This window comes from Neolamprologus brichardi, chromosome 8 (genome assembly GCF_056152115.1).
Source record: "Neolamprologus brichardi isolate AB-2024 chromosome 8, ASM5615211v1, whole genome shotgun sequence".
Classification (NCBI taxonomy): Eukaryota; Metazoa; Chordata; class Actinopteri; order Cichliformes; family Cichlidae; genus Neolamprologus; species Neolamprologus brichardi.
Genome location: NC_142111.1, coordinates 2,142,652 through 2,164,896, shown reverse-complemented (window position 1 = coordinate 2,164,896; position 22,245 = coordinate 2,142,652). Strand labels below are relative to the sequence as shown.

At 39.8% G+C, this 22,245-nt stretch overlaps 1 protein-coding gene across 1 annotated transcript in view; it reads left to right on the top strand.

Annotated features, from left to right (window-relative positions):
• Window positions 1-22,245, top strand: part of dnah9 (dynein, axonemal, heavy chain 9) — a 206,207-nt gene that overhangs the window by 12,600 nt on the left and 171,362 nt on the right. The window contains exons 12-16 of the mRNA XM_087845253.1: window positions 5,629-5,755; window positions 6,014-6,160; window positions 8,703-8,811; window positions 19,274-19,515; window positions 19,697-19,832. Coding sequence (XP_087701379.1) covers window positions 5,629-5,755; window positions 6,014-6,160; window positions 8,703-8,811; window positions 19,274-19,515; window positions 19,697-19,832 — 761 coding nt within the window. The remainder of the gene's footprint in view (window positions 1-5,628; window positions 5,756-6,013; window positions 6,161-8,702; window positions 8,812-19,273; window positions 19,516-19,696; window positions 19,833-22,245) is intronic.

Genomic DNA, 22,245 nt, shown 5'->3' with positions numbered 1-22,245 from the left:
TAATCCTGTCCTGTGTTCTGGCAGATTTCGCAATCAGAATTATGATTTAAATACACCGTTGTGCCAAACACATTTCGCTTTTCCTCTTGTTCCGGGTTTATCTGTTTATGTCTTTATTTCTATTCATGTTATTTCACTTACTACACTACATATGTGGTCTATAGTATGACAATGTCTGAGGCTTTTCTGCCTGGATAAGGGAATTACAAATAGTAATGCACAATGTATTGCCAACTGCCACACCTGTAAGAAAAAACAAACATACAACAGGCATTCGAAAATGCACAGGTACATAAGCTGACAATCTTCTTGTGGTGTGTGAGGGAGTGTGAGAGAAACTGAGAGAGTGTGAGTGCATTTGTGTCTTTGTCACAAAATGTACTTTAAAATGAGGGTTGGAAGGACCCTCCCAGGAGTTAAAGGCAGGCAGAGAGCTAACTCAAGACCTAAAGCCACACATCTCAGAGAGAGGTCCTAGATGGAGCGCCCATGTCCAAGGCAACGGGCAGTTGATCCCCTAGAGCAGCGGTTCCCAACCCCCGGGCCTCGGACCGGTACCGGTCCGTGAGTCGTTTGGTACCGGGCCGCGAGAGTTGAGGCTCAGGTGTGAAATGTAAAGTTTTCAGGGTTTTTATCGGTTTTCAGCGTTATTTTATAGTTTTTATCGCTAACTCGGTTTTTCTGGGTCTTTTCACGTGTGTTATGAATAAATCTTCTTTTTTTCGGTACCGGTACTAGTTTTATTTTGTTGTATTTCTCCGCGACACCTTAAAGGCCGGTCCATGAAAACATTGTCGGGCATAAACCGGTCCGTGGCGCTAAAAAGGTTGGGGAACGCTGCCCTAGAGGACGGACACCCCATTGCAAGCCGAGATCAGGGTCCCAGGGTTTCAGGCTCCCAACATCCACCTGGTACCCGGCAGGAAATGCTGTTTGGATGGAATCAAACTGAGCTACACGAGTCAAAGAAACATCACAGAGATAAAAAAGATAATAATAATTGCAAACCATCAACATGTTTTCACTCGTTTTACTGTTGCCAGGTTAGTTAGCGTAGCTAATGCAGTTGAATTGGATTGTGTTACTCTAAATTTCTATTTAATTTCCTGTTATTTTATCTACCTGATACACTTTAACACTTTAACATAACAAATTTGAGCAAAAGACTTGTCTTGAACAGATTAACACATTGAAGTTTTCATGAAGGGAGCATTTATTGCAGGATTTGTTAGACTGCAATCTACTAGATCAGTGCATGAGTGTAAATCATTAGACACTTTGTTAATAACAGCCTATCACAATAACACACAAAATCCCATTTCTTTAGCTGAATCTACAAAAAATGATAAGTTTGAGGAAAGTGAAATGGTGAAAGTGGAGGACAAAAGAAGAAGAAGCTACGTGCAGCATCTGATAGAGGAAAGTCATGTCCTCAAGAAATAGGAGGGAAAATCCAGAAGAGATGAATCTTGACCTTCATTTGATCCATCCACCTTTTCCCAAAACCTCATCAGAAATGGTCATAGTGGAAAGGTGGCTGTCAAGAAACCGTTCTTAATAAGAAAGTACAACATGATGAAGGACTGGTTTAAAAATCAGTGGGAGCAGCTCTTATGGAGTAATAAATTCACATTTTTGTTTTAAATCTTTGTCAGTAGGAGGTCAGAGGAGACTTTCAGCAGTGAGTGCGGCGACTCTGTCATGGTTTGGGGCTGCATATCAGCTGCTCGGGTGGTTCTTATCAAAACTGATGAAATTGTGAACACACTACAATCAAATAAAACAATCAGACTTTGATCCAATACCATCTGAAAATCAGCGGTACGTTAACCCCAACGGGGGTTGGGAATGGCTTCATTGCATGACAATGATTGCAAACACAGTGAGAATACAGTAAAAGCATACTTAGATAGAAAAAGACACAATGAAACATCGTGAGCCTGAACTTCAACATTACTGAGGCAGCAAAAGTCAGCCAACATCAAAAGAAGAGCTTTGGAAGGTCCTTCAAGAAGCCTAGAAACTATTTCTGAAGACTACTTAAATAATTACAAGAAAGTTTGTAAAGCTTTCTTTACAAGAAATTAATTACGCGAAAGCTTGAGTTCGGGTTGTGTTGAAGGATAAAGATAGTCATACCAATTATGAACTTTCAAGGTTGTTCGAATTTTACAGACCCAGTTTCTCCCTTATGTGCCGTATTTCCATATATGTTTACCCATTGCTGCACCTATTTTCAGTTTTCCTAACATTTTGTTAGGAATGCTTGTTAGATGTAAAGAAATGAGGGGTGGCTCAAGATTTTTGCCCAGTGCTGTAAGTGCAAGTGAGTAAGTGAGGTCTAATTATGCAGGATAATTGAAAGCACCTGTGTCGGCTTACAGGACCTTTAAACCTGTATTCATGAACATTTTCCACAGCAGACGTTTGGATATGCTGCAGTAGCATTAGTGTGATTAATATTAAAGAGTGACTTCTTTTGCATACTAACTCAGTGGAACTGAGTCATCATGATTCTCAGTTTGCTTTTAATTAAATTTACTGCTGTGACAACTCAGTGTGCCACAAAAAGGTTTCATTATGCAGCAAAGCAGCATTAGCTTCTTTTAAAATTAACACAACTAACATGTTAGTGAACTGCACCCTATGTTGTTAATAAGTTAATATACATTAAAACTGACAGATGCTAAAACTAAAATTTTAACCTTTTTTTTTCAAAAGTTGAGTTTTTATTTTTATTTTAGTGAAGTCAAATATTTTCTTTAACAATTATGTTCACATCTTTTTTCAGAGGTTTGGTGTATTGTACTTACGAAGACTTCCATCTTTATAGTGACGCTTTCCCATCCGTTTTTTCATCATCTATGGTCGATCCACTATGTATTGTCCATCGTTTCATCAGAGCCCCTCCATGCGTTTAGTAATCCATCCATCCATCCATCAGCTTCCGCTTATCCTTTTCAGGGTCGCGGGGGGCGCTGGAGCCTATCCCAGCTGTCATAGGGCGAGAGGCGGGGTACTCCATGGACAGGTCGCCAGTCTGTCGCAGGGCCAACACACAGGGACAGACAACCATTCACACTCACATTCACTCACACATTCACACCTAGTGGCAATTTGGATTATCCAATTAACCTATCCCCACAAGCTGCATGTCTTTGGACGGTGGGAGGAAGCCGGAGTACCCGGAGGGAACCCACACAAACACGGGGAGAACATGCAGGAACTCAGGACCTTCTTGCTGTGCGGCAACAGTGCTAACCACCTTGCCACCGTGCTGCACGTTTAGTAATGTACTTCCTAAGTATTTATGTAGAGTACATAGATTGGAATTCTGCTGCTACATGGTTGTTAAGATAGTCTGCAGATAGTGCCTATGGCTCCAGTATCTTTGAATCAGGGAGCTTTAGCCTGCTATATGAAGGTGGGCCACCATAAAGGATCCTCTTTCTGTTTACTGTTGGGCATTGTAAGCAGCAGTTACCAGTGTCGGTCAAGTTACTTGAAAAAAGTAATCAGTAACTAATTACTGATTACTTCCCCAAAAAAGTAATCCCGTTACTTTACTGATTACTTATTTTCAAAAGTAATTAATTACTTAGTTACTTAGTTACTTTTTAAAAACACGATTTACAACCTGAATAGGTGATAAAGTGATAGATCTTTCAGCCCAATTCTACTTTTTCTGCATAATTCATCATACAAAATGTAATCAAATGGAAAAGTCTCTTTTTAAAACTTGTTTTATTAGTTTTAATCTTTTAACTTTATGCATCAAGTAAAAATTAAATTATATGCAACATTCTCTGACTTGAAGAAATTTGTTTAACATGTAAACCTATTTTCTGCACATTCCAGCACATAAAATAAAATATTTTTTTGTGTGTTTACACTCAGTCTTTCAAATAGATGCAAGTAAAACACAGCAGAAAATAAATAAAGTCAAAGACTAGCGGTCCTGTTGCTCTATTTTCACCTGTAAATCAGGAGTAGGGTAGGCGGAGGTTTACCCTGGTGCAGGTGTGCCGCAGCGGTCAGTGGAAGAATCCGCGAGTTTCTCTGTGAATTTCCCATTACGTCGTTGCGCACTCGGTGCTTGTTTAGGGGGTTTTTTCGCTGTAAAAAGAAGTTTTCTTCCCACGCACAACGGACACTAATGTTTTTGTCACTTTTTACAGAATCAAACTCAAAGTAAGGTCAGTACTTCCACGCTTTAAACGCTGCACGCTCATACTCTCTCCCGCACTCGATATATGATCCATTGTTGATCTGCACACAGCTGTTGTCACGAACGTCGCTCTCGCTTACGTCACTGTCATGAGACATTCTCGCAAAAAATCACGGTTTTAGTAACTCAGTAACGCAGCGTTCCTACGGGAAAGTAACGGTAATCTAATTACCGTTTTTGCGATAGTAATCCCTTACTTTACTCGTTACTTGAAAAAAGTAATCAGATTACAGTAACATGTTACAAGTAACCCGTTACTGCCCATCTCTGGCAGTTACTGAGCGCAGTAAAGGTTAACTGTACAGCAACAGACAAAACAGGCTAAAAGGTTCCACCCATTTGTGTGTTAGCTTAGAATACATTGAAAAACATTTGTCTATCAAAGTATTATTTGAACAAATTCATTAAAGAGCCACATGTTTGTTCCCAAATTTGTGTTTTTCCACTTTGAATTAGTAAAGGATAAAAAATGATCACAGCAGGGTTGGAAACGTTTGAAAAGGTGGAAGAATAGTCGGCCCTTATTGCTCCGGAAGTGTAGATGTGCACGTGTATGCGTGGTAGTATGCGAATGAAATCCACACACACTTACAGATTCCCATGCAGAAGCCCATTCCTTATGCCTCACAGACTTAATATCACTCCTTCACTTCATGTCCCCGCAACCACAGTAATGAGATGATGAACAACACCAGTTCTTTGCCCTCAATTTACTCCCATCAGAAATTAGAGCCCTTGTTATGCTGTAATAATCATCACCGTTGCCTCCGATGAATGCCACCGTTATACACATTCTAGTCAGGAACAGAATGGGCATCCTCACTCATTACCCCCACAGACAAAATGTAGTGTGATTTATGACCATGACCAAAGCATTTGATTGCCTCTGCGTCTGCGGTGCCACTATCAGGAAATGAAGCTCACAGCTGAAATCCAATAAGGAGCACACAGCGCGCACTGAAGTTCTCATCATAATCGTAGCTATTTACAGATTGATATAGCTGTACAGAGCCCTGACATATTGTCTGTTCCCTGCCTCTTGCAGATGAATCAGCGTTTATCCTCATATTACCTCCCCGCACGCCTGCATCTAACCCTCCTCACTCTTCTCCCGTTATCCTTATTGTGTGCTTGATGCAGATGAGCGATTCACGCCTCTCATTCTGTTTACAACCATGGAGAAATGGGAGAATGGCTCAATCATACGCCTTTTAGCCTCTTGTTTTGCTGTTTATGTTAATTTCCATGATATGAGACATTTTTGTGCCGGTGGCCTTAAATTAAAAACCTGGCCCTGGTAATGGGAATTTGAAACAATGTTATACTCTGATGGTAAAAGTGCAAATTGTTCTTCTGTTGTAATAACTTTTGCTCGATTGTCATCGCGTTTGCTGTTTTAGATATTCCACCAGCTTGTATGAGACGTGGACAGAGACTGTTGGTGAGAGCTCTCAGTACAACCTCAGCCTGCCGTTAATCAAACGGGACCCGGACACTCAGCTGATCACAGTCAACTTTAACCCACAGGTTGTGCTTTTTGTAATGAGATATATTAGAGTGGTGATTATCAAGCTAATTTATTTCCATCTTCCTCATTAGTGTGGTCAGTATTTCAGTTTTTAATTGAAATGATATAATGGGTTATAATTATGGGCCAAAGTGATTTGATCTTTTCTAACATCATGAATTTTTAAAAAATTATCATCGGCTTGTACTGATCAGACCAATTTTAATGTCTTGATATATGTTTCAGTGCTTCTAATGTACTTTTTAATCTCTTCCTAGCTGGCGGCTGTGCTTAGAGAGGTGAAATACTTATTGGCAAGACAGACTGAAGCCATCCCTGAAACTGCAGTGCAGATCTACACCATCAGGGGGCAGCTGTGGCAGTATGTGGCTAACCTTGAACTCACTGTGGACCGATATAATAAGGTTGGATCAGATTAGGTTGCAAGTTTTCAAACTGTGATGTGGAAATCAAAAAAATAAATATATTCTGATGAGCTTTAAAGTGACCACCGTTATTCTTCAACACAGCCTGAACTCTTCTAAGCCTTCGTGTGATTTCTTTAGGAATAGCTCTGATTTTTGAAGACCACTGTGCTTTACACTCTCTGTTATACCTCGCTCCTGACCTCTGATACTAACCAAAAACCTCAAATTTGGATTCATCATTGCTATTAACCTTTTAGCTACCCTGCAGCTTCACAAGTACTCTGTTTAATCTACACTGGTCACTTCACTTTATTGTCAGTGATATTTATATTTAAAAGTGCAATACTGTAATTTTCTGCTGCTCATTCCTGTGCAATATCCCATCTGCCCTCCGTCATATTTCTTTTCAAGATTTTCTTATTTAATCACTAGTGTACATATATTTATATTTATAGATACATATATATTTAGTCATCTTTTCTCTTTTACCATGTCTGTCTAATATTTAGCTCCTTACTATTTTTATATTTATATATTTTATTATATTTTATTATATTTTCTCCTACTGTATCATGCTGCTGAGTGACTGCTGCTCGTCAAACACATTTCATTGCAATGTTGACCCTGTGCTAACTTGCATATGACAAATAAAACTGAAAACTTTAAGCACCCACGCACCCAAAGATGGGCACAAAAGGGAGGAGTCGTGGAGATCAGAAAACCGCTGGGGGCTTAATAGGTTATGTCCAGTTTTTGTGTAATATGGCTTAGCTCAGCTATTTCTCCTCCTTATACTTCCGTCAATTTTGACAAGAGCTCCAAGACCTGAAATGCAGTCCCCAAACATGAATCCTGTCATGTGCTGTAGAACATTTTCCAGGCCTGAGGAGCCCATGTCCAAAGAAAGCTTTTTAGCACCTTCAGGAGTCCTAGAGAACTAGACCACTTTAAAGAAACAAAGAAGCTCCTTGAAAGCAGAATAGAAAAAACAGTATAGCTTCTCGCTCTGTGACAGGAAGTAAGCAAGTAAGGTGGGAGGCAAGAGGAGACGACAGCTTGGTGAACCAGTGCGCGTCTGCTTTAATTTAAACAGTTAACAGCTGTATATTTCCTTGTCTCCTGACACTGCAGATTAGTCTGATAAGGTCTGTGACTGCTGTGCACAGAGCAAAATGCCACACATTTGCAGCTCTGAAGTGCCTCCCATAATTTAAATTTTCTCCAGCATAAATATTCAGTACATTAGTTGCCAGCAACAGCCCTGGTCTAAACCCTGGCACCAAGTCAGGGTTTGTTTGTTCGTGAATCACTGCTAGCAGGTACTCGACTCTGTTTACCACATGAGCTTTGCTTTTGTAGAAATGCCCCAGCAAAATTTTCCAGTCAGATTTGACCTTCATCAAAGTCACTCAGAAAAAACTGCATGATTGAAGGTGACGCTGAAGGAGGCGCTAGAAATCTTAAGGAAACATCTAGAGGAACATGATTTTCAAGCACAACGTCAAAGAATAGAATTTACAATAACTTGCTAATAACTACAATAGAAATTATGACTGCATATATAATATATAATAGAATAGAAATATAAGGCTGACATGATGTCATCAAGGCTGGATATGTTGAGAAGTTATCCTCTCAAATTATTTAACATATAAATTATTTAACACAGTAAAATAATCTATGAGCTCGGGACAGTGTGCCTGGGTGGAGCACTATCAGAGAATGGAGAAGAATAGCTCTGTGACATGCACATTGCAATTAGACATGTCCTTATCTTTTTGGAGACTAGCACTATCAAAAATATACAGAATTATTTACCATCGTGAGCCACAGTTCTGAGGTTTAGCTGAATCTATGATAAATGCCAAAGATAACAAACTCTGGCAGGGAAAAGTCGTGTTTTTGCACCAACAAGGTGATTCCCAAAGAGCTATTAGCAAAAACTTTGGCACATCTCGACACGGTGTGCAGTGTGTCTTTTAAAAACATGGCCAAGGGGAGGACAAAAGAATTGGCAAATGCACAGAATCTGAAAGTCACGTCCTTAAGACACAGGAAAAAATCCCACAAAACACTGACACAGGCCTTTGCTGGATTATTTCAGAAATGTATTTATTAGCTGAATTGCTTAGTACATAGTCTGCATTTATCAAAGACACCTTCACAGTTTTAATAAAAACTAAGCATTAGGGCAGTTTCAGCAATGCGCCATGAAACAGTATACAGTTTCGTTGTGTAATTAATTCAGCCACACAAAGCTCAACTACACGTATTACAGCCACCTCAATGACATGATTACATTTTTAAAAATGTAGAAATCCAGTGCTTCAGGTAGGCAAAAGTTCAAGTCCAATTAAGTCATGACAGCATGGAACAATGCAGAAATAGTGACTATAATGAGGACGACATGCCGTGTTGACGCTCTGGGCTTGTGCTTGGCCTTTTTGTAGAAATGATATTTAAATGATTTTTCTGTACTCACTTAGTGGGAGCAGAAAATCAGGTCTCTCGCTTTTTTTCCTCTGCTGTTTGGCTGTAGGTGGTGCACTCCGTGCTTGATGTGGAACGTCCTCTGATTCAGGGCCAGCTCAGCGACATCGACGCCCAGCTCAGAAAGGCAGAGGACAGTCTGAACTGGAACAGCCAAGGTCTGCACATTTACTGATTAGTAGCCAATACAGCTCCAGACAAATGACACATTTAAATATGTCAATTTCTGCTGTCAGTCTGGTGACATTAGTTACGACAGTACTCAACTGACACCACAGTACAATGGAGATGGCATCACTTTGCTGAAGAAATCATGCAAACCCAGTACTTTTATTTTTTTAAGTGTTCTGTGAGTATTGAGATTGACAGAGTTTAGTGCTGATAACATCCCTGCAACACTAAACGGACGTCATGTCTATGATTGAACCGTGTTTTCCATTCTGTTACCGACACTTTGCAGCAATGATACGGCTTTCTTCTTTCATTGTTACAGCATGTTGGATCATTTTGACATTCCATTACTTATGTACTTTAATTTAACCCAGAAGCAGTGTTGGTCAAGTTACTTGAAAAAAGTAATCAGTAACTAATTACTGATTACCTCCCCAAAAAAGTAATCCCGTTACTTTACTGATTACTTATTTTCAAAAGTAATTAATTATTTAGTTACTTAGTTGCTTTTTAAAAACACGATTTACAACCTGAATAGGTGATAAAGTGATAGATCTTTCAGCACAATTCTACTTTTTCTGCATAATCCATCATACAAAATGTAATCAAATGGAAAAGTCTCTTTTTAAAACTTGTTTTATTAGTTTTAATCTTTTAACTTTATGCATCAAGCAAAAATTTAATTATCTGCAACATTCTCTGACTGGAAGAAATTTGTTTAACTTTAAACTTTAAACCTATTTTCTGCACATTCCAGCACATAAAATAAAATATTGTGTTTACACTCAGTCTTTCAAATAGATGCAAGTAAAACACAGCAGAAAATAAATAAAGTCAAAGACTAGCGGTCCTGTTGATCTATTTTCACCTGTAAAGCAGGAGTGGGGTAGGCGGAGGTTTATCCTGGTGCATCCGCGAGTTTCTCTGTGAGTTTCCCATTACGTCGTAGCTACTCTGTGCTTGTTTAGGGTTTTTTTCGCTTTAAAAAGAAGTTTTGTTCGCACGCACAACGGACACTAATGTTTTTGTCACTTTTTATGGAATCAATCTCAAAGTAAGGTCAGTACTTCCACGCTTTAAACGCTGCACGCTCATACTCTCTCTGCACTCGATATATGATCCATTGTTGATCTGCACACAGCTGTTGTCACAAACGTCGCACTCGCTTACGTCACTGTCATGAGATATTCTCGCAAAAAAAATCACGGTTTTAGTAACGCAGTAACGCAGCGTTCCTACGGGAAAGTAACGGTAATCTAATTACTATTTTTGCAATAGTAATCCCTTACTTTACTCGTTACTTTAAAAAAGTAATCAGATTACAGTAACGCATTACTGCCCATCTCTGCCCAGAAGACAAATGTGTAGAAATATTGTGAAGTGGCAATGTTTTTATTTATGCCTTAAAGAAAAGCAGCAGATTTCTCTGTATTTAAGCCGGTGCTGACCAATGACAGCTCTTTGCATCTTTGCAAACACAGATTTTTAAGTAGATGTCTGCTACTGAGCTTTGTTCAAACAAAACAAAAGAGAAACAATGCAGTACTCAGTGTTATATAATATCTCGGGCTGATCGCTGCTGAAATTTATTGAAAATTAAGCACAAAGCTAGTCAAATATTTCCATCTGACTTGTTCAAAAACAAAACAAAAAACAGCATGTACGTTTCTGATGGAGAAACTGTGTTTTCAAGTACATTTAATATAATTCAGGTATTAAAAAGGGGTTTTATTCCTCATCTTAACAACATACTCTGTATTTAACGTGGAGTGGAAACAGTGGCAGTAAATGAGGAATGAGATTCCTGAGGGGAACACAGCATTTTATAGAGTTAACCGAAGAGCAGGGGGTCTGGCTCAGCTCTGTCCAAAGTCACTTGATTCACTTCATATACATTTGTAGTTATGCTGGTGTTACTCTTGGCGAGCAGTGCTTTCCTTGATTTTGTTGACAGTGTGGTTGCCAGGTTGGTTACTATGCCTGCACACAGACTTTAATAATTTACACTGTGTTCACATCTTGATTGCTAAGCAGTGATATTAATTCTTGCCGTGTGACATTTCCTTTATTCTGTTTATAAAGTCCTGTAAATAATTTATTACCACCGCCAAAGCGGTTATGTTTTTAGGTAGTTTTTGTTTTGGGTACTTGTGTATCCTCATCCTGTCTGAATTAATTTTAAATGAAAAGTTTTAAATGGATTATAAGATAAAATGTTTTAGAGATGTAGAGTGGGGTCATGTTAACGATCTATTAAAATTTGGCTTATATTTGGCTTTGCGAATTGACCAAATGCCTCATAATTTAGCATACTTGAAAGAAGTTTTGCCTTCACCCTCTACATCTTCCTGAGCCTCTCTCAGCCTTTGGTATTTCTTGAGGTTCTCATGCTCCTTCTTCCTGATATATCAACATCTATCACTGTGGCCATCGTCCACTGTTTGTCCACCACCACTATATTGGAGGTTAACCATCACCAGTTTGTCCATCAGTGTCTGGAAGTCCCACAGAATTTTAGCTCCATCATTCTCAACCATCCTGGGGGGTTGTATTCTATTTTGACCTCGGGACTTCCAGGCCATACTCGACAGAGATGTTCTTGTATATTATGCCGGCCACTTGGTTATGGTGTTCCATGTATGCCCTGCCTGCTAGCATCTTGCACCCTGCTGTTATGTGCTGGATTGACTCCGGGGCATCTTTACACAGCCTGCACCTGGGGTCTTGCCAGGTGTGGTAGACCGCAGCAAATATTTTCTGGCACAACTTCACCTACTTCCAAGGTGCATGTAGAGGATGAGAAACTCACAACGCAGGGGCTCCAGCAACACTTAAAAGTAAAGAGGAACAACTTTATTAACTGACCAACGCGTTTCAGCTTGTGGCCTTTGTCAGGGTCATCATCTGGTGTGGAAGACCCCAGCCTCTAAGATAAGATAAGATCACCTTTATTAGTCCCACATGTGGGAAATTTGTTTTGTTACGGCAGGAAGTGGACAGTGCAAAAGTTATATAGCAAAAATTAGAATACAATACGGATAATATACTGTACACAACTGTACAGAATAAAATGAAATACTATATACAGTAGAATAAAATAGAATAAAATATACAATAGGATAAAAATAGAATACAAATTCTATATACAACTGAGTAAAAATACTTTGTCAGAAAGGAGTATTGCAGTTGGTCTTATTGCACATGTGTGGGTTTGTGTGTTTGATCAGCTGCAAAAGTCTTTGTTGTGGAGTCTGACAGCAGTGTGGAGGAAAGACCTGCGAAATCTCTCCGTCCCACACCGTGGGTGCTGCTGCAGCCACTGAAGGAGCTGCTCAGTGCTGTCAGAGTCTCCTGCATGGGGTGGGAGATGTTGTCCAACAGGGATGACAGCTTAGCTTCCATTCTCCTGTCACTCACCACCTCCACTGGGTCCAGAGGGCTTCCTAGAACAGAGCTGGCCCTTCAGATCAGCCTGTTCAGTCTCTTCCTGTCCCCGGCAGAGATGTTGCCACCCCAGCAGACCACACTGTAAAAGATGGCTGAGGCCACCACAGAGTCATTACAGGTCTTCAGGAGTGGGCCCTTCACTCCAAAAGACCTGAGTCTCCGCAGCAGGTACAGCCTGCTCTGCCCTTTCCTGTAGAGGGCGTCTGAGTTATGAGTCCAGTCCAGTTTGTTGTTCAGATGAACACCAAGGTACCTGTAGCTGTCTACAGCCTCAATGTCCATACCTTGGATGTTCAGTGGTTGCAGTGGAGGATGTTTGTGCCTGTGGAAGTCTACCAGCAGGTCCTTGGTTTTATTAGTGTTGATCTGGAGGTAGTTCAGCTGGCAACAGTCCACAAAGTCTTGAGGCCGACTATTGCAGAGTCATCAGAGAACTTCTGCAGGAAGCACTGGGTGGAGTTGTGGGAGACGTCTGCAGTGTAGATGGTGAAGAGGAACGGAGCCAGAAGCGTTCCCTGTGGGGCCCCCGTACTGCAGACGACCCTGTCCGACACACAGCCTGAGTCCTCACATACTGTGGTCGGTCGGTGAGGTGATGGTCCACTCTGTGGATCTTGTGCTCAGAGCTTTTTAAAAAATAAATAAAGTAAAACTAAATACAAAACACAAGAGACAGGACACTACCAAAATAATAATAATAATAATAATGAATAATAAATATATAAATAAATAAGAAATAAAACAGGTAAACCTAAAATACTCGACACAGACATGGAGACACAGGGAACACGGGGGAGGCAGGTATTTTGTAAAGAGCTGTATGTTTAGTATATCTGGCTGATCATTAGTGCCTCTGTGGATAGTCAGGCATTTTATGTATCTGTGCTCTTGAGTTGCCCACAGCTCAGACCGATGACAATGAAATTGCTTTACTTTTGCAGCAAAAGAGTTTCGCTCTGAATCATCTCTATGCACCTGCTAATTTTATGAAGACACACACACACACACACACACACACACACACACACTCATGAAATTGAATTTTCCAATTAAATATATTAAAATAGCAGACAGAATTTATCAGAGATGATTGTTTTTAACCCCGTGAACCAAAGCTGAACGTCCTGACTGTAAGTCATAGGACTGCAAACTGAATATATTAAACAGCAAAAATAACAGAAATAGTTTGTGTCCTAAAAATATGACCCTGACTCAATGTTTGCTGTTTTACAGTAGATGCATGATTACAAACAGCAATGCAGGGTGATCAGGCAGTTATCATTTCTATGAATATTCACAGATGATGAGATAAACATGCTTTCCTCGTTCCTCCCGTCGTGGCCCTCTGTGCCATTTCCAGAGCAGAGCAGTGTGCTCTGACACGCAACGGGAACAGAGAGGCTTTGCTTTTTGAAAAGCGCATGAAATAAGAATAGGAGAGGGTTTTAATCATTGATTAGCTTTGACTGACTCAGAGCAGGCACGTTGCTGGTTTCTTCGACTTCAGGATTCCCTGAGGATTGTAGCATAAATGAGAGACTGTTGACGGTACGAGCCAGTGCACTCGAAGGTGTTTGGGGACAAAGTCACAGTTCCTCTGCAGACCATACACTACATTCACTTATCTGCCTTATGTTAATATCTGTGTGTGTGTGTGTGTGTGTGTGTGCGCGCATAGGTCCCGAAACTCATGTTTACATCATGAGACGTACATTTTTCATCTGTGTGGTTGACCCAGGCAGGATTATTCAATGACAAATGTATCTGTGTGAATACATTTTGAAAAGTGGCAAAGTGACTGTCCCAAGTCTGACAACAATAGGATTTATTCTCTGTTTGGCCCAAAGAAGGACACATTTAGTGCTAAATAACAGAATTATTATTATTAGCACCAAAACTGAAACATAAGCCTCTTGAATGGTTTCTATTACACACATCTGTAATATTAGTCTGATAATCTGAGATAGATGCTCAAAAAGACACCATCAGCAAAGAGTAAAGAGTCCAGTTGAAATAAATGGAAAACGGACTGTTCTTATATTGTGCTTTTCTACTCTACTGGAGCATTGCATGTAGGGCAGGGCGATATGACCAAAAATATTTATCACGATATACATTTGAAAATTTGCTATAACGATATAACTGATGATATAATTGACACTAGACAAAATACTTTACAACTCCACAACTTTATTAGTGCAAAAAACCCATTAATGTATTTTCACTTAAACAAGCAGCTGTTTTTTATGTGCATTAAAGTTATATAAAAATGTAACAGTGCAAATTCCTTGCTGACAGTTTAACCAAAAGGCATTTCCAGTGGAAACTGGCTGACATATCCTCAGCATAACCATGTATAATATCCACACAACTTAAAAAGAGGTTATACACACACAATATGGTAATATTATGTTGAAGCACAGTACGTATCACTCCGTGAGGCTCCTGCCTACGATAGCCGTAATGCTCCAACAATCCATCAAGCGGTGCGGCTTCGTAGCTTAGCAAAGTCGTACTAAAACATTTGACAGATTTTCGAGCGCCGTGTACATAAAATCGTTTCGAGGTCAGTAAACACAACCAGAATTCATACATAAGGCCCATTGGATTATAAGGGGCACTGTCGATTTTCAGAAAAATCAAAGGATTGATTTTAAGTGTGCCGTATTTTCCAAACAACACGGTAATAACAACGTCCCGCTAGCATGCTCTACCAAAAATAGTGCTTTGTTGTGTATCTGACGGTCGAAAGCTAAACCAGTTCCACACCAGTGAAGTTGCAGCATTTTTACAAACCAGTTCTAGTTCATCCGTTTCATTCAACGATCCGCTTTCGCTCTTCTCATTCTGCGTCGCCACCATGTGCGTATGTAAACAAAGGCACTGCGCATGCGCGTTTTACCCATATTCTATCGCCAAATTTCATTTTCCTATCGTTGCCCAAAATTACACCGGTATTACCGTGAACGCTATGATAAAGCCCAGCCCCAATTGCATGTATGTGTTCTAACTGTCCTGTTGGCATTTAATTGTATTTTACAGAAAACAAACCCTGCCTTATTAAAATGACTGAGTACAACTTCTTAAAAATCCATATGTACAGAATAAGCTCCTCTAAGGATATTTTCTTCAAGTTCAAAAGTGATTGTTTCTCCCTGACTGATACTTCTGGTAAAAGCCAGTAAGTTCTCAGGAAATATAGCAGTATTTTTGACAACCAGGATGCTATAAATGTGACTCCCTGTTCGTTCTTATGAAACTTTCATGAGCTTCTTTTGGCTTCTGCATTTTGAGGGCACAGAGCGTGCACATGAGATTTCCTCTGTCTAAGCGAATGGCTTCCTTTTAGCTCCCTGAATACATGTATATAAACTGAATAAGATAAATTAATCATACAGATTTGTCAGACTTGCTTAATTATAGCAGACCTATCAGGTCAAACTCTGATAAGAAAGGCAGTCATTAAATGCTTCGGTGACACGAAGTGAATTCATTATTTTACAGCAGCACCTTTTTTTAATCATATTCTTTGGGACGTACAGTTAAAGAATGTGATGATATATAACCTTACACTGTATGTCCTGAAAAGCAGGAAGGGCTACTTTTGTTAAAAGTTTAGCCTTTTTCTGCATTTATTTACAGGTCAAATGCACTTTTGTGCCATGCAGAGGTCGTGGAGTTTTTAAAAATCTCATTAAAATGTTCTTGCAACCACAGAGCCACAAAGAGAAAACTACGAAATGCTGAAATTCGTTAGTTACCCTTATTAGTTTTTATTTTAAATGCAGAAGTCAGCTTAAAAATGAGCCTCTAGTTTCATTCAGGTGATATTTAATTCAGAAGTGCAACTACAAAAATCAATTTAAAAAGAAAATGAGTATACAGTACTTATCAAAGCCTTAGGATCTGAAATTAAAGGAAGGATACTTTCAAACCTCATGCAGTGAGATTTTTTTTAAATTAAGTTAACCCACTGCGAAGAGAAAAATATTTAAATTTAACTGTAATTGTTGTGAGCACAAATTGCCTTTACAGCAGCACCAGCTCCTTAGTTTTTAAGGTAGAACTCACTGTCTTGTCTCTTTTCATGTAGCTGTTTAGACCATGTCATCTGTTGCACGACTCCTTATTCTTGTGTCTTGAAGTTAGTTACTTATGACTCCGACTGCATGCTAGGGCTTGTTGTATGAAGCCACAGAATACATTTGGGGCTGATTGTTAGATGAAAAAGGTATCGAAGAACTGTATACAATCACAAAATCACAAAATGCAATCACAACGGTGTGGTGTAGTAAGTCATGAGATTCAGTTGTGAGCTGAGTATGGACAGCTGTGTGCAGTACTTCTTAGATTAGACTTTAGTGAAAGCAGGTAATATATGGACCCATAACTGCCTGTGGTGGCCCACAATTCCTTCTGCATCCTTGTACATTTTCTTTGGCTCAGAGCAGTAGCAGGAGTAATTGTACTAAGCCTGATCACTGCATGCAGTAAAGACAATGAGACAGTTATGACTAGGGATGGGTATCGTTTAGGTTTTATCCGATACCGGTGCCAAACCGGTACTTTTGAAACGGTGCCGGTGCTTAAACGGTGCTGAACCGGTGCTTAAAGAAGGGAGAACAGAAAATTGGTCCAAAAACCTCTCATGTTCAGCTGTTTTTTGTAAAAAGATAACAATGTTAGCCTTTTCTGCAGCTATGGGGCATATATGGTATCACTCTTGGCTGGAAGCAGTGCTTAATCAATGGAAAAAACACAAACTTTGTCCAAAAACCTCTCATGTTTAACTGTTTTCCACTTTTTCTTTGGTCGTTTTAGCCTTTTTGTCCAGGGTGAAGGGAGTATCTGCCATCAAACAAGAAGACAGCCGCATGTAGCTATGATGATGTTTGCTAGTTCACCTTACATGCATTAATGTAATAACGTGGTTAGCCTACTCAACGTAAATTACACATGAACAACATTAAGCTACTCACGCAGAGAAGAACGGCTGCTGCTGCATCATCATCCTCATCATTTCTGCTACACTGGCAGGGCTACGGCTACACCCGCAGTAGATGTGCACGGTGTAAGATCTCGCAGCAAGCTATCAAATACGGCGCATTTCTCGGCTTTAAAAAAAAACGCTATGCGTCGCCAGGTGTTTCATCAGATTTGAGGTGTTACCTCCTTTGACAGTATCACAGTATCACCTTAAAGCACTTGTTGCAGCTGCTGAGTTTGCATATTTTGCTGTGAAGTACAGCCAGACTTTTGACCGCTTCGCTTTGGTCATTTTTAATCTGTAGCTCTGCTCTAAAAGAACCTACGCACCTGGGCCCGCCTACTATCCTCGGAAACGTAAAATGATTGGCTAGAATTCAAAGTGTGTGACATCTCAGGAAAAAATAGCACCGATAAAAAGCACCGAAATGTGCGCTGCTTTTCGGTCTGGTTACTACCGTTTATGTCAGAACCGGTGCCATCATGGCACCGGATACCGGTACCCATCCCTAGTTATGACAGAAGTTTGAATAAACAAGATGTATTTTGCACTTTAGTAAGGCAATTCCAAGTTTAAAAAAACAGTTAATATTAGAAAATAGTCTCATTATGACATTAGAAAGAAGACTTTCTCTTTTGGAGCTCGCTAAAATCTCTTTGGGGGGCATCGGTAAGTTTTTCTTTATATCAAACACTCTGTATTGTTTTAGCTGGACAAAGTCATGTTTGTAAGAAAACCTTTTGTATCTGTGTTCAACCAAAGGATGAACCACATTTATATGAAAGGGTCATAAAAATCATACAACCTTTGAACTTCAGTTTTCATTTTCAGTATATTTACAGACTTTTACAGACACTGAATATGTATTTTGTTAAATACTGGCCAAATCTGGTAGTGTGGTTTGGAGCTTAGATTCTGTCAAACCTTTTTAAGACACCCACAGCTGGGAGCTGCCTGTCAATCAGCAGGGAAAATCATATGCTGATTATACCTGTGCCTTAGTGCAGATATTTTAATACAGCCTCAACTTTAGGTTTGATTTATCCATCCATCCACCTGTCCATCAGTTTCCTGCTGCATATCTAGATGTGGGCTGTGGGGGAAGCAATGTAAGTAGAGAAGCCCTCTGTTTATTATTACTGCTACCTTAATGATAATGTAAATGTGGTCCGTGCAGCTGTCAGGTAATTGCTGATAATTAAACAGCACCAACCAGTTTAATGCTGAAAAGCTGCTGAAACTGGAGCTTTAGTGAAATCTCAACATTTTCATGTGTTTGGAAGAGCTGTGTGCCGATCTGTTACTGTTGCAGAGGACTCTCTAATCCACTGCTAATTTTGCTGGTATTAATTCTTATGTGAGTATCTCATCTAGTAGCTCATGGTTAAAAATATCTTGAAAATAGAAAAAATCCCAGATGCTTAATTTCTTTGTGTTGTGTCTCTACATCCTGGAATCAGCTAATTTATATGTTGCTCTTAAACTCTGCAATGGAGAATATTATCACATAAAACCCAAAGAAACAACAAAATCGATGCGAAATATTTACTTATTTTATTCAAAACATCATCAAAGAATGAGGCAGCATGGTGGCACGGTGGTTAGCACTGTTGCCGCACAGCAAGAAGGTCCTGAGTTCAATTCCACCATCAGGCCGGGGTCTTTCTGTGTGGAGTTTGCATGTTCTCCCCGTGTTTGCGTGGGTTCCCTCCGGGTACTCCGGCTTCCTCCCACCGTCCAAAGACATGCAGCTTGTTAAGGTTAATTGGATAATCCAAATTGCCACTAGGAGTGAATGTGAGTGTGAATGGTTGTCTGTCCCTGTGTGTTGGCCCTGCGACAAACTGGCGACCTGTCCAGGGTGTACCCCGCCTCTCGCCCTGTGACAGCTGGGATAGGCTCCAGTGCCCCCCGCGACCCTGAAAAGGATAAGCGGAAGCGAATGGATGGATCGACATCAAAGAATGATATTGAAACATTTTTTTTAACCTATTTGACCTTTTAACCTCTTTCAGGTGTTTGGGAGTATATCCAGGAGGTGCGAGACCTGGTGTGTGATCTGGAAAGTCGGCTCCAGAGGGCCAAAGACAACGTAGAGGAGATTCTGAGCTGCATGAGGTCCTGGTCCACCCCCATATTTGACAGGAAGGAGGGGAAAAAAGACGCTCTGCTCAGTTTGGAGGACAGGACTGAGAGGCTCGACAGATTTTACAGTCTGATTCGGTCTTCCGGGGAAAAAATCCACTTCCTAGTTAAGGTGCTTTGCTCATTGTTATGTGAAATGTCAGATGGGCTTTAAGTTTCACTCACATTTCATCATTTTAAGCAGTTATAATGGAGTCAGCGATTTAGGATTTGAACTTCATTTCTGCAGGACTTTTCAAATGCGGTAAAGATGGTGATTCGTTATGAGTGTCACACTCTGTTACGTCTCTTAGTGCAATCGGGCGCTGTTCAAAGCTGAGCCGTCCTCTGAGGAGTGGAAGGCCTATGTGGAGTACATCGATGACACGATCATAGATGGCTTCTTCAACAGCATTGAGTGCTCTCTCAGGTTTTTCCTCGATAACACTGGTATGATTTTCATGAACAAATAATACTCTAAATAAGGAAGAAAAGATAAAATAAGTACTTATTTACTGTTTGTTGTGTCTCAGTCATGTTGAGGGTGTTACTACTTGCTGTCTCAAAGCCAGATTGTTGCTGGCAATCCTGAAATTAATATGAAAAAAATGCAGCGCTTCTCAGTACTCTGATCCAACAGCACCCTTCAGCCAGCACTGAATTGGACAGCTTCTTAGCAACACGTCCTCTGGGCTTTTGATGTCAATTGGGTGTCCGCCTCTATTGGCTGTGGACATAAAATAATTCTGGACTTGTTAGCTGGCAGGAGTTTTGTCAGCCAGTTTAGATGGACTGGGATGTGGTTCAATACGTGATGGATTGCTGCCAGAATGCTACTGTGACCAAACCTTCTACTCCTTGTTCCGCTTCTTCGTCTTTTCCTTTCCCTCTCCTTGTTTGGCTTCAAAAACTCTTTTATGATTTGGAAAATTCTTAAATAAATGATGTGACCCAGGGGCAGCTACGATAACAGTAGGTCCAGCATCTGAAAGCTCTGGGATTAAGCTGTTCTTTCCTTAATGCAGTGTCTTGTTTCATGTAAGAACCACAAGTGTCCATTAAAATAAAAGGAAAAGCAGAGCGAGAGTTTTAAAGCAGCGCTAATCCCAATTTTTACATCATAAGCTGATCAAATGAAAAGCTTATAGTGACAAATTCTCATGGAGATATCAGTGAGGAGGGGGCAGTTGAGCAGGCTCAGTCCTTTCAACTTGATTAGGTCCTTTTAAAATTAAGCACTGAATTAGAACACCAATAAGAACCCAGTGTCAAATCTCATTCACTTAAATATGAACATCAGCATGTATCAGGATGGAACGGTAGTTGTTGATTCTGTTTTCATTATATTGTAATTAATTACAAATAAATTGAACTTTATAAAAAAGCTAAACTACAAAACTAAAATGATATTATTAGGGATGCACCGATACCGATACTGGTATCGGGTATCGGGGCCGATACTGTAAAATGTGTGTGTACTCATACTCGTAAAAGTTAACCGATACCATGAACCGATACTAACTTATTTCATTAATCAGAGAGTGGCTTGTCATTTCTGTTGTAGTTTTTTAGATTGGCCACTAGGGGGCCAATTATTATTTTATTTATTATTTATTTTATAATTTTTTATATTTTATTATTTATTTAATAATAATTATTTTGTTTGTTTGTTTACAATATGGACTCTGCAATAATTTAAAAGTTTATTTTATTCGCAAACCTAATTTGTATTTATTTTATTCCAAACAGAAGTGTTTATTTATTATTCTGAAAGCTCGAGACAGTGCCAATAGTTCAGGGATATTTTGTTAAATTACAATGTGGAGACTCTGCAATAATTTAACAGAAGTGCTTATTTTTCACTTGAAATTTTTTTGTGGTCATTTTTATTAAGATTTTATTTTTTATCGGCAGAGAATAAAATAAAACCTGTCTTCCAATTAATTGTATTTGTGTGTGTGTGTGTGGTAGAAGTATCGTTTTTTGTACTCTGTATCGGCAAGTACTCAGATCCAAGTATCGGTATCGTATCGGTTTGAAAAAATTGGTATCGTTGCATCCCTAGATATTATAATATATGTTGAATGCACTTAGTCTAACTCTGACGGTTTGTTTAGCAGACGAGAAGACGGTGCATGTGTTTATTATGTCCATGTAACCGCCAAATGTTGCTTAACAACAACATTTGAATGAGTTATTGTGTTATTATTGTTCTGGATTTCTGAGATCTGAAAAATACCACTCAACACTAAATACATCTAAACATTTCATTCTGGATCCAGTCTTGAAACTGGAATCAGTTCTGAGTAGTTACTACTGAAAGAATGACGCCACGGATACAAGCATCAGAAATGAGCTTCCTCGAGGCCGGTGGCCCTTAGCGATAGCATGAAGGACTCTGAATAGAGCTGCGTAATAGAGTCTGTGCTTAGACTGCTACCCTTGTGACCTGGACATGGATAAGTAGCAAAAAAGGCTGGCAGGCATATTTCAAAATATCAAAGCTCCTTGAATGTTGAAACATTTTGAATGATTATATAGGTTTACTGCGTAGAACCAGTAGACTTAAGGAATAGTTTTACGCAAAGCACACGTGACAGATGTGAAAGAGGGTATAGAGGTTGTGGCAAATGTTATGTGGCGCGCAACATCATCTGTGAAGAGATACTGCTGTTATCTGGTGAACACCAGGTCACACGTTGGGATGTTGAGCCCTCACGCCAACATCATGGACTCAGTTTCTGACACTTTGGTCTGAAACGTGCAAATGAGGAGCTCATTATAAGTTTTGTAAGGCTCTGCCAGTGCGCCTCCTGTTCATCCTTGCACAAAGAAGCACATGCTGGCACTGCTGCTAGGTTGA